Consider the following 13,421-nt stretch of genomic DNA (forward strand, 5'->3'; position numbering starts at 1 on the left):
CTGGTTCTGCGCTTAGCCGAAAGAAAGCTCTAACCTAAACGTTGCTGCACGGTATTTGCGGAACAAACACGTAGACGCAGAAACCTTTCAAAATAAACCGGAAGCGGCTGCTTCAGAAGTTTAAGGAGCCGCCGTTACCGGCGCCATCGTAAACACGGAGGTAAACATGACTGTATAGAGCGGAGCTTCGCCAACAACGGCAACAACAAGAAAGGGGCTTTTTTTGGCGGCGAAAACAACTAACAGTTTGTTTACAACGCTCCAGTGGCAATTAAGTATCGCGCCTCACAGAATACAGCAAGAAAGTGCGCTCGAGAAAGAAAAAAAAATTTATATTAGGTAGCCAGCAAGCAAGCGTGACAGCAGACAGTGGGTAAACAAAGGAGAAGAAAGAGAGAAAGAGGAAAACGAGCTGGATGAAGAGGTGTGAGCAAGGCAGCAGGAAATGTATATGCTTGCTTTGAAGCACGAAACGAGAATTTCGCTAACCACGATGCAACAGCCGACACACCGTCGCCTTCATTCGACAACACGAAAAACGCCACTGAACACGCTTTTGTTTTTGTTGTTGTTGTTGTTTGTGTGCGTGTGTGTGTGTGCGTGCGTGTGCATGCGTGCGTGTGCATGCGTGCGTGCGTGCGTGCGTGCATGCATGCGCGTGCATGCGTTCTATGCAGGAGAAACCAAAAATCTGCTAAATGAAGGAAAAAGAAAAGAAAGCGGCGTGGGAGGAGAGCGGGTGATGTGGGAAACGAAAAGAAAGGTGGTCTATACATGCGCCGTTACGTAAACAAGAGTACGCCGACCGCTCGTCTTCGAGAGGATCAGCGTCGAGAGAACAATCAACTCGTTTCTCGCGCTCTGGGTAAACGCGCCCTCGACCTGGTCGCAGAAAATGAGAGAGCCCTGAACAAACGAGCCTCTCGCGAGTCTATTTATCTTCAGGGTCCGTATCCCACGAGAACGATCTTACTGCGGAACTGTATCAGCAGGCGCCCGACAATCGCGACGTTGGACATGATTATTCTCGAAGGTGACTAGCCAATGGCAAACGACCTTCGCGATCGAGAACTTTTGTGAAATCCGCGCCGTATTACTGGTGACGCTCGGTACAGGCTGCGCGCGGCCCAAGGAGGTTTAACAAAAAAACAATATTTTATACCTAGCTCCTTGGTGCGGCCTAGGCCGAGGTACCACCTTGCTCCAAGAGCGCGGAATGAGCGGACAAACATTACAAAGTGGTTGCTTTGTGCGTTGTGTAATGCTTGAGGAACTTGACATAATCCTCACAAAGTTTTTTTTTGTTTCTATAGCAATTATATATAGACACTCCAGGAGAATATCCGCCGTCGCCGTGATGTTCCGTATAAAGTCTTAGTGGGATAAGATTGCGGCCTCGCTTCGTATGCTGTGAGGTGCGAGTGAAAGCGTGAGCCGAGAAGGAGGGTGGCTTGATCTCGCACGTTCAAGGAAGCAAGGCATGGCGGAAGCGCGCCATTTTTCCATCGCGCGCAAGGCAGCAAGGGAAGTGCGGGGGAAGGGAGGGGGGGGGGGTTAATTCAGATCATAAGCGAATGCATAGAAGTTTATACAGCACAGGAAACTACTATCCTCAGTTCGTATAGCGGTCTAATAATTTGTTATCGCAATCGATGTGGACTTCTATACTTCTTCTGAGACAACCACAGGATGTCTACAGGAAACGCGAGTGAGCTTGCACTTCTTGGCGACTAATGCATGCAAACACTACAAACGCTGGCACAGATTCACAGCTTTATTGATAGGATAGACTCGTGGTGGAAATTAGAAATTATGGCCACAAGCATCTTATGATATTATGGCCACAAACATAAACTACTGCCGCGCGTTAGTACACAGAGACTGCCTATGCTGCTTCAAAAAGGAAAGAATAAACAGACGCCTACCGCGTTGTCACGGAGCGGCATATTTTCGAATGGTTTGGACGCTGATTAACGACACGCCGAATTACGAGCGGCAAACACGTGGGCTCCTGACTGTGCAGCGTACAATGCATTCGACATCGACACGCCGAATTACGAGCGGCAAACACGTGGGCTCCTGACTGTGCAGCGTACAATGCATTCGACATCGACACGCCGAATTACGGGCCCCGAAGTGTGCGCGTACGGCCACGTGGTAGTGCTGGGATCAACCTTGGCCCTTGACAGTGGGAGAGAGGCTGATCTGCGGTTCTTCGTCCATAGTGGGAGTGCGGCCAAGATTGTTGGGAGCTAAGAGAGCTGAATTCGGAGAATGCTACGTAGCGGCAGTTTCCCTACCTAGGGAACTAGGGAAAGGAGAGGCTATTTAGGCGCATGTTTTGGGCCCTGCTGATTAGTCTAGAAGCTGAACCTATGCGCTGCTGAGAAGCCGTTGGGGGGCTAGTGCCGTCCAGTATCGCCTGGGCCGCCTGGCCACGTCGGAACTCCGAGGAACTTGTTGACGTACGAGACGTCAAACCAGCGTCTGCAACGAAGCTCACGGTAGTTCACCTCAAGTTAGCTCAACCTGCTTGAGAGAAGTCGTCAGATCTAGACTCCCGGGAAACCCAGCCCAGCAATTCGCATCCACCTCGACAAGATCGGCCACCAGCATTCTTCGGGAAAGCTTTGTGCGTCGACTTCATGGTTTATGGACTTGCTGCTGCTGCCCGGCCACGCGTATGACATCGTTTGTTTCCATTTGTTTTCTTTTGAACTTTGTTTAGTGAAATGCTGTTAAGTGTATTCTTGTGTATTTGATCCTCGCACTGTTTCATTTTTAGATGTACTGTTAATCGCTCGTATTTATTTGTCCTTATCATTGTGTATATTAAGCTCAGGTGTGTCAGTCTGTCTTGTGTCTTTTTTTATTATTGTATTTTATTAATCTGTGTGTATTTATCAGCCGATAAATATCTTGTTTTTTTGTTTACTCCCGACTCTGACTCTCTTCACTGTGTTCGCTTGCGTACGGAACGACCAACCAGCTTGTCTACCCCGTCGATCGACTTCGCGCCGACGACGAATCGGGGACAGCTGTGACACGCGTCATCCGCTCTGAGAGCTCCAATCCCCTGAGATGCACAGTGTGTGGTATACAAAGATCAACAACACTCTATTGATGTTGTTGAACTAGTCGTAGAAAGACTGAAAGCTGGACTTACCCCGATCTGGCTCCTGCAGACGGTCCACTGCGTAGCGTTTCGTCGGCGACGGTCCCGGGACGCGAATCGCATGCATGTCGAGTAGGGAATCATGCCGCCGGCGGCGACGATGCGCTAGCAAGCGAATGCGACGTCACTGACTCGACACGACACTCTGGTGTAGTTCGCAAGGCGACACGGATCCGTGGCACACGTCACTTCGTGGAGAGGGAGGGGAAATGAGGCGATCGACAGAAGGGTCACAGTGCACAGTAAGAAAGAGTCCGGCGCATCGACGCTTGATCACTTCGTAGGACGACTCCTTCGGGTCGATTCGACGCGACAATTCGAGGAGGCTTGAGCGTGAGAAACAGTTCGTTTCTTCTCCGTCTAAAGCGCTTACTTCTGGCCTGCAGTCGTAACGTTCTGCGAAGTCGACGTGTGTACTTGGAGAACTCGACGGGTCGATTTTTCCAAAGAGTCTACTTTTAAAGAAAACTGACGTTCAGACTTACGCGTTGAGACCTAACTGAAGTTGCTTGCTTTATCTAGAGCTCCTCTTAGCTGTGACGTACTAGAGGCTTAGCCCAAAAGATCTAATGGTCGACTAAAGTGCCAATCTCAATTTGCGCTATTGCAGACAGGAGCGTATTTCTCGGGGTACGGATTTTCATTTGTGTCAACAGCAACACGACGTCCCCGAGGTCTTTCGGTAAGAAAAAAATTGTTTCGATGATTATCACGGCTTGCTGTCGAAGCCAAGTGGTGTAAGAGCGCACTTGAAATGATCAACCTGAGTTTCCGTTTTCTTACGCTGAATTCACATAAGTGAGCGGAATCTTGACGCGAGAAAAACTATAGACAGGTACGATGAAGTACGTAGCGATGAGAGTAGTTCTCGAAGACCACTGGGAGGCGGTTACGTCACCCGCGATCTCTCATTTTTGTTCACAACCATGGAATCTGCGCACTTCTGGTAGCGCGCTCACTTTGAAGTGTCCTCAGATGAGTTCCGACACACTGGATGTTTCACGGATAACTTTTAGCAGACGACGCCCGCGAAACTCTTAGCAGACGACACGGAGGACAGTATTTCGTGTTTGCCAGTCACAGGTGAATCGTCCGAACTGCGCCCCGGGTTTCTGTTCAAGGTGCGCTGCGTGTAAGTTGAGCCTTCAGGATTCGTTCGACAGCGCTTGGCCACAAGTTCACAGATACTGCCCCAGTCAAGGTCAGCTACAAGGTCAGAGACAATGACACAGACGCTTCAACCACGGCGATTGTTCCAATCGAAGAGGATGGAGGTGTTGTTGCAGGTGTCTACACACACGACAAACGGGTTATTCTAAACATATAAATAAGTGAAAGAAAAGGGTGTTTTGGGAGAACTGCACTTCGATTCAGTCCGCAAACACTGTCAATTGACTTACTCCCGACGCACCCACTCAAATATGTTATCCGTCTTTCTCACAGCGGACTAGCATACAAATGACGTCAATGTTAGGAGACAACAGTTCTAAGATGTGTTATTGACAAGACGACCAAGTGATAGGACAGAGCCCGATTACGTATTAAAACCCCGAAGACGCTACAAGGTTTAGGAGACACTCGAAGGTGGTGTTTAACGACTACCGACAGACGAGATGTTCTTTAAGCATAAAATGTCCGTTTTCGCTCTAAAGTGACACCTTACACCTTCACGGTACAGATGTAAGACAACGTTATTTGATTCGAAAAACGTTTCCAGTATTGCCAGTGAGCGTCGTAACAGCCTTGAGGCGATGAAAGAGCGTACAAAGAGCTGGTCGTAGGTGAACACGATGATCACGCTTTTCGCACAACGTGACAGCTAAGACACGTGACGTAGATGGACAGAACAGCAAAAGTACGTGCGATACAATCGGTACGTAAAGTTGAGCGGCGACTTCAGCGAGAATCCGGCGAAGCCGAATTAAAGTCGCAGACTACGCGTTTGCGGACTGTGACAACTCGATGATGAACACCAACGAGCACGAGCTACAGACGACAGGCGATGAATGGGCTTGGTTGGTCACGTGACAATGACGCTGTCAGGACGTTCTGGGTCACGTGCACGCCGCAGCGACGACGTCGCACACACAGTAGGTCAAAATTGCGACCCGACGAAGGGATGGGGGGGTCGCAACCGAGTTTGGCAACGAACCACAAAGGCGACCAGACGACAGAAGCGATTCCACGACAACGCTTGGGTCCGGGAAACGAAGAACCGTCGGGACACAGCGGGCGGAAGTGACGTGTTTTGGTGACGTAGGGCTAGAAGGTCGGTGCAGCGCAAGAAGAATCCTGGCGTTGTTGGACCGTAGGAAGGACGGGCCGGCGCCCGAGGAAGAGGAGGAAGTCACCTTCCTCAGGACTGTCTCCGGCCGCGCACCCACTCATGGCTTCCGGTTCCACGACTCTGCAACAATAAGAAAAGAAGAAAAAAGAGATTGAGCTGAAGGCGCACGACGACGGAGTCACGGGTGCTACGGCAATGAATGACAGTTAAAGTATATCTGGAAAATGCGTGAGCAACCGCAAACAGCAGGAAGGTTATCGTGACAAAAACACTTTATTCAGACATTTATGAATATCTGAAGACATATCCTACGGACCAGGACATTCATCACCTGATGCGTCAGCGACTTTTTCACTGTGTCTGTGACCAATGCATCATGCAGAAACCCAAGCGTAAGAGGAAAGACGCCATTACGCCTACTGGTACAGTTTCTAGAAAACACAAAAACTTATCCCTAGTTGGCACTAGATGCTGGAACCATGTGCAGGATCAATGTAGGGCCACAGTGAGCCCACGTACGGCCAATGTCGTCCACTGGCTCTGCCTGTCACTAGTATGACTTGGCGGCGTGACACAGACATACTCACATAATATATATATATATATATATATATATATATATATGATAAAACCAAAACCTGATAGCTGGTGTGTGACTATGTGCCGACTATATTCACACTGTCCTGCATATACACAGGGAATCACTCACTCACTCACTCACTCATTCTTTAACAAACGACCGAACGAACAGCTGCGTTGTCTAACGTACGGCTAAGTCGCTGTGCAATTTATCCTAAACGCTGTAAACTACTTTCAAACAAAAGCAAGCTTAAGGCTGAGACAGCTGCTAAGAAAACAGGCACTTTGGGCCATTCGCGAATAGCTCAATTTGGAACACGAAGTATTTGCTGTCCCTCACGAGTGACCCGTTCGCGTGGCGCTTCGACTGAAAGAAGATGAACGAGAGTAGTGGCATCGTGCCACGTACCTGCGGGAAACAACAAAACACCCACGTCCCATTCCAAGCCGCGTTGGCTATCGTGCACGACCGATGTTAAAGCTGGAAACCCTGAGAACAGCTTCTACGAGTGAAGCACGTCAACTCCTTCACCGTTCTCGCCCCAAATCCAAGCCTTCTTGCAGTACTACTTCTGTGCTTGCGACCGGGTCGTCCGTGCAGGAATTCGGCGACCCTAGAATTCTGCAGACGTGCGCGCGCTAGTGCTCCACTCTGGCATAGCTGGCTCGCGGTGCTCGACACAATTCTTGCGAGGGGTCCTTAGCAGGTCAAAGGGTCGCTTGGAAGATGGAGACTCGAGTTATGTGAACTACACGAGACTGAGGGAGAGGCAAGCATCGTTTCAGTGCCAACGCCTCCACAACGGGACTGGATTTCATTAGGTCCCATTACAGCGAATGCCATATGCGATCCCCTCGTGGAAATGGAAGCCTTGGCGAAATGTTAGCACACGGTCTGAGGCTGCTAGATCTCTCGTCCCTCCTCCTGCTCCTCCGTTTTAAAAGCTCCTTCAATTCCACAATTGGACCGGGGAGGGGGAAAGAGGGGGGGCTTACGGGCACCAACTAAACTGTCGGATTTATTTGATGATGTTCCGAAATATAGCAACCTTTTTTTCACGACATCTTATTTTATTTATTTATTTATTTATTTATTTATTTATTTATTTATTTATTTATTTATTTATTTATTTATTTATTTATTTATTTATTTTTATTTCACATACCCTCAAGGGCCAAGGCGTTATAGAGGGCCGAAGGGTACATGCGAAAAACAATAACAACGATTACTACAAATTTATATAATGCAAGCGACATGTGCAGTGGACGTAATCATTAAGAAATCAAATAACAAGAATACTATGACATTCAAATTATATAAACCTAGCGACATCTGAAATGGACAAAAGGTAATACGGCGCGACAGCGCTTGCGCAAATACAGCGCATGTGGCCACGTGCATGGTCACAGTTGAAAAAAAATGTGGTTGATCCCTCTTATATAGGAATCGGTATAGAACACGAAAGTGAAACGTGTCTTCACAGAAGTAGTGTAATGTTTATTGCACATTGATATATAATGTCTATTGGTGTTTTGTGGCTAAAGCGCCCTTAGGCGTTGATGCACCCACGCTGACGCCTGGTGGCACGTCTCCTCCATCACGACTACCAACGTCGATGACCATGAGCAACCGTCGTGCATATGGAAGCTGCACTACGCTGCACACGCTAGCACAACGCGAAAGACGAAGCACGTAACTGACACACTAATACAACGCGCAAGACAAAGCACGTAACTGAATCGTCACCGAGTCAAATCAGCGCGTACAGCGCGTCGTAATTGCAGCCTCCGCGATCAACTTCAGAAACATTTTCAGAGCTAATTGCGGAGGCCACGCTCCGCTGTGCTGAGTACGGTGAACGCCACCTAGGTGGCGTTGGTAGTGCTTCTTGATGCCAGCGTCCTTTCGAATGCTGGCATCGAGGCGTCGTAGTGCTGAGACCACCGAAGCGTTCACTGTCGGTGCGCGTTAGTATAGTGCCTAGAATATACTTACTAGTGTGCCGACCGCCGGGCGTTTCCAATGGGAGACGCTGGCACCGCCGGTGATGCCTTCCACCGGAGGCCCCCAGACGGCGACACTGTTTGGGACCGTGCTAATTAACCGAGCGGCGCATCACGCGTCACTTGCGCTTCGGGTGCACTTCGGATGCGCGTTCGTAAGCGCAGTCGGTTGCGGCGCGTTGTAGCTTTCGAGCAAGTAGCATGTGGTGCCTCCGCATGTCATTGCTGGGTTTCTTTTATTGCGATAGCAATTATATGGACACTCCAAAGCAGATTTCTGCCGTCGCCGTTGCCGTCGCCGTCGCCGTGAGGTTCCGTATGACGTCAATGGAGATGAAATCGTCGCCGCGCGCCGCCGAACGCTGTATGTGCGAGTGAAAGGGCGCGAGGGACGCGCGCTTTCACGGGGAGTGAACGCACGGCGGAGAACAAACGCGCGTTCTGCGCCGTGCTCGCTTAAGGGCTGCAGAAGTAGGCGTCTCTTTCCTCCTTTACAATCACCATATATGTAGAGCAAACGCGCCTTCTTCTGACGCACGAAAGGCCGTGGGGGGGGGGGGGGGGGCAGGGACGGGGGGCGACGTTTAGCTGCGGCACCAAGTGCCTATTTATATCAGAGGTTCCGCCAACAATCACCAACGCCGCACGCATTTTGTGCGAACGCGGGCAAAACGCCGACGGCGTCGACAACAATGCTGTGTGTTGCCGGTGCTGCTGCATGTCCAAGTTTGTACTGCGGATAAAACTACTATCCTTACTCCGTATAGCTCTCTACTAAGTTGCTATCGCAATTGATGCTTCGCCTTTCGGGTGAAACTGCGACAACTTTTTTCTGTGCGAGTGGTTCGCACTTGTGTCTGTTCACGGACATAACCGAGATGTCGTCGCAGAAAACGAGGCGTAAAGACAGCCCCTGTTTTGTCCCATATTGTAGAACTGGATACCGATTATTCAGCGCGCCTGTTGACTGGCCAGAACGTTTTGCCGAGTGGGAGAAGAATATAAGAGGGCTGATCGAAGGCTATAACTCTGGCAGCTGTCGCTTGTGAGAAACACTTTAGTAATTGCTACATTGAGCGCTCCTTCAAAATTAGTCGACGGCATGTCGCCCATGAAAATGTGCCCTGTTTAAATACCGTCATTTATGGTAATTAATTTAATTTATGGTAATTAGATACAACTTGGTGCGAATTTAGCATTTGTGGACATGTCTCGCATATAATAGTTTACTGTGGAAAAAAGTTACACTTCTTCGGAGACCACGTATTTATTTATTGGTATTTCTCACAGAAACACCCCGTATCGTGTAGCGTTATAATGATAACTGTGCATACGATCGTTTGTAAGTGCAACGAAATCATATTCTTTCGATTACGCTTTGCACCTCAACCAACGCTCCGCAGAACGAAACGGGCTGGGACAGCCCATTGGCGTCTGTCGCACACGCGCGCGTTGGCTAGAGACGCCGCTCGGCATAGCACGGTCCGTACGGCTATCGCCGTCTGGTGGCCGCCGGCGGAAGGCATCATTCTCCGTGCCACCGGAAAGCCCGCGGTCGGCACACTAGTAAGTATATTCTAGGCACTATAGCGTTAGTGTCATAATGCAGTACTTCTCTTTTCTGCTCGTAGGCGGCGGCACCGCCCCGAGCAAGAGCGCGGGTACACGGAGGAGTGTTAGATATATAAGGCGCGTCTGCGTAGCTCTCTGCAAATGTGTTTGTGGCGCAATGGGTTAAACGCTCGGCGATCTATCGTCGCGGACCGAGAGGTCGTGGGTTCAATTCCCAAATTTTGCATGTTTGTGGAACTTTTTCTTCTGCTTTCTTTCTTTGTATTATGTTCGTGTACATTGTGAGCTGACGTATTTCCGTGACGGAAATACGTCAGTGAAGTTTGGTGGACCCCGGCATAAAACACTTTCGTGTTAAAAAACAAAGCAAACAAGGTTCGGCGGAAAAGTGCGCTGTCTTCGATTGACACGATAACGTCAGGAAGGTGGTTCCAGTCGTTTGTTGTATGGGGAATAAATGACTATAAAAAAATCACAGCATATCCACGGGGTGAATGATGATGAGTGGGCGAAGCTCCGGAGGGAATCATCGGATCTCCCGCTTAAGGGGACGCTAGCACAAACGCGTTAGAGACGTGCAGTACTCTCTAGTAAGGGGGAGCGGCCACAGCGTCTTACGCAGCCATTTACACATGCCGGAACGTGCACCGCGTTTGCCGACGCCATCACATGACTGCTGAGAGAGTATACCCCCCGTATTCATAAACGCTCCTCGACTTGAACTTGACTTGCCACCGCCTTGGGCAGCGCGTTCGAAACGCGTTGAAGGTAAGGCGGAGAGGCCACAGCGTCTTACACCAGCTTCTTACACGGGCCGTAACGCGCTAGCACAAACGCGTTAGAAACGCGCTAGAAACGCGGCCTTTCGTTAATGTTGGGTATTTATTGCCATCGTGGTGCTTGTGTCTATGTGTGCTTCGTGGCGTAGTGGGCTAACGCCGCGCGCTCGGAAGCGAGGGGTCCCTGGTTCGATTCCGCGCTACGGACACAACTTCGGAATTTTTTTTCTCATTTTTCTCAAACTGGTTACACACTACTACTACGACGAGGGACGAACGGGTGCCGCTTTACGGAGCTTCGCCCCTAAAACCTGTTTGTGGGACAAAAAGTACCTCTTACTTTACGACGATGACCAACTCGAGATTATAGATAAGTATAGGTGCTAGAATGAGCTCACTGCTAAGGATATGACGATGAAATACTTTATGAAGCACAGACTAAGGCTGGGGGTAGCGTTTACGCGCGGGTACGTACACCTCATGCGACGCACCGAGTCTCCAGACTGTGAATTGTGCAATGTCAAAGAGACTATAGGTCATGTGCTTTGTGACTGCCCTAGGTACGTGCAAGAGCGTCAAAGGTTAAATAATGACCTTACGCGTCTCGACAGCCCACCGTTGTCGGAGGACGTTATTTTAGGCCCTTGGCCAGACACTCAATCAAGTTTCAAGGCCATGCAGGCGCTACTGAACTTTTTAAAAAGTACGGGCCTGGACTGTAGGCTTTGAGCATGCCAAAGTGCTTGCCATATGTTTCATATCCTCCTTCTCTCATCATCGTCACCCATCATGCGCCTTTTTCTTCCCTCTTTTTTTCCCTCTTCCCCTTCCCCCAACGCAGAGTAGCTGGCTAGAGGAATTTACCTCAGGCCGACCTCTCTGCATTTCGCATCATTAAACTTATATCTCTCTCTCTACTTTATGAAATGCGCATAAGGGAAAAGCCTTTCTGCGCAGTGATAAAGATGGTAGATGATTGTCCAGTGAATGAGCAGAAATGGCATGCGACAATGAGCAAACAATACACACACACACACACACTCTTTCTCTCTCTCTCTCTTTCTCTCTCTCTCTCTCTCTCGCATCGCGCATTAGCGTCGGCGCGCTTGAATCGATGAGCGGCAATGTAGTGGGCGCGATCAGACAATCGGTGCAATGAACACATAAGTGTGCGGGCAAGGAAAAGAAGTCATTGACGAAGACAAAAAGAAAATACCGAATCAGTATCAACCGTAGATGACACAAAACTAGAACCTCGTGCGCATATTGGTGAAACCTGTATAGAGTGAGTGCTAACGTCTTAAAGGTGATAGTTAATTATCAACGTTGCAATTAAACTCTGCAAAACCGGCCGGTGTCGCAGAAATTGGCGGTGAGCTCTTCTAAAAGTCTGGGACGGTCTTCTTTTATACCAAATTATTTATCATTATCGAACTGTTTAAATTCACGCGCTAAGTCTGTGCGAACACGTGTAATGGATGCATTAACTCATGAATCGGTGTTGTAGTGGCCTCCGATGCCGTGGCACCGGACACATCCGACGAGAGTGCCGCGTTCCACGATGTGGGATCTGTCGGCGCTTCGGCCACGATGACTCCCAGTGCGTGCGTTCTTATGCCAGCGTTACAGGCCCACTCCGTAGCGACGTTGTGTCAGAACACCTGATGGACGCCGCAGACGCCGAAGAAGCTAGCAGGGAATACAACGACGGCGCGAAGACTGCTGCAACGCCCCCTGAAGCTTCTTCAGGAGCTGTTCAGGAAGCGAATGGTGGTGCCGAGCCCTCGGCTGCAGCATCGGAAACGATGCCAGAGACTACAACAGATGACGCAGAATCGAAGGCCGCAAACACGTCATTGTCAGTAGCGCAAGACGCCGACCAGGAGGTAACGGACGCCGAGATGCTCACGACCGGAAGCGTCGCTGCAAAGCGGCCTTACGAAGACTCCGACAACATAGGGAAAGCGAGTGCGTCCGGCACCGGCGAGCCTCCAACGAAGGCGTCGACTGGGCGGCGGTCTTCGGTTCAACCGAAGCCAAAGTTGCCGCCTGACCGTAGGGTGAACCCTACAACGCCTCCGCACTAGCGGAGGTGACGTTCCAGACGACTTCAACGAGGATGCCAAGAAACCCACTGTTGCGATGTGAGTAGGACGCCTGGCCAAGCAAACTCCATGAAATGGCGACTAACTTTCAATCTAGCCTTCGCGTTGCGACATTGAATGTGAGAGGACTGTGTTCGCGCAGGAGGCAATGTCAGATTAGTCGCACTCTTTTGGAAAATGACGTTGACCTTCTGGCTGTACAAGAAACAAAAATTGAAAGTGAGGAGCAAACAGAACAAATGGTTCAAATTTTTCGCTCTAGATACAATATATGTGTTTGCCACGCTGTTGGACGGTCAGGAGGCTGCGTCATTTTTATTCGCAATAGCATCGCGGTTGTTGAAAAAGTGTCCGCCTGCGATAGTGGGAGACTGGTTGCATGTGATTTTGTTTTTTCTGGATTACAGTGGCGTGCTGTGTGCATTTACGCACCAAACAAAATGCATGAACGTGAAATTTTTTTCAGGTATGCTGAAGGGTTTTTGAAAACAGAACGAAATATTGTGGTTCTAGGGGACTTTAATTGCGTCTGTAGAGCTGAGGACAAAACAACGGGTCTCAATGTGCGCGATAGAAGCGCTGAGCTTTTGAGTGCAATTGTGATTGAGAGAGAGCTTGAGGACATTGGTTATGTCATGACACGAGATGGCCAAGCACGATATACACATTTTCAAGGTGACTCCCATGCGAGGCTAGATAGAATATACATACCGGCGAAGTTTGTACCACTATGCTCCTCTTATGAAACACAACACCTTAGTTTTAGTGACCATTGTTTGGTAACGGTTACCATTGGCGAAAAACGAAAGGTTGTGAAGTTTAACTGGTTCCTATGGAAGTTTAATGAGAAACTGCTGCAAGATGAAGTATTTGTCACAAGAGCCAAAGCATGCCTTTCAAATGCCCTTCATACTGAAACT

General features: G+C 49.4%; 1 protein-coding gene across 6 annotated transcripts in view; it reads right to left on the reverse strand.

The window, feature by feature from the left end:
- The window catches only part of LOC119431325 (uncharacterized), a 179,698-nt gene that overhangs the window by 131,921 nt on the left and 34,356 nt on the right, over window positions 1-13,421 (reverse strand). For 2 of the 6 annotated variants that reach the window (XM_049657474.1, XM_049657480.1), the window contains exon 1: window positions 3,167-3,533. The exons of 3 other annotated variants lie outside the window; for them this stretch is intronic. In XM_049657474.1, the coding sequence (XP_049513431.1) occupies window positions 3,167-3,259 (93 nt within the window). In that variant the 5' untranslated portion in view covers window positions 3,260-3,533. Of the gene's footprint in view, window positions 1-3,166; window positions 3,671-13,421 lie in introns of those variants that run through there. One more of the 6 variants, XM_049657473.1, reaches the window with a different exon arrangement.

Source organism: Dermacentor silvarum, chromosome 10 (assembly GCF_013339745.2).
Source record: "Dermacentor silvarum isolate Dsil-2018 chromosome 10, BIME_Dsil_1.4, whole genome shotgun sequence".
Classification (NCBI taxonomy): domain Eukaryota; kingdom Metazoa; phylum Arthropoda; class Arachnida; order Ixodida; family Ixodidae; genus Dermacentor; species Dermacentor silvarum.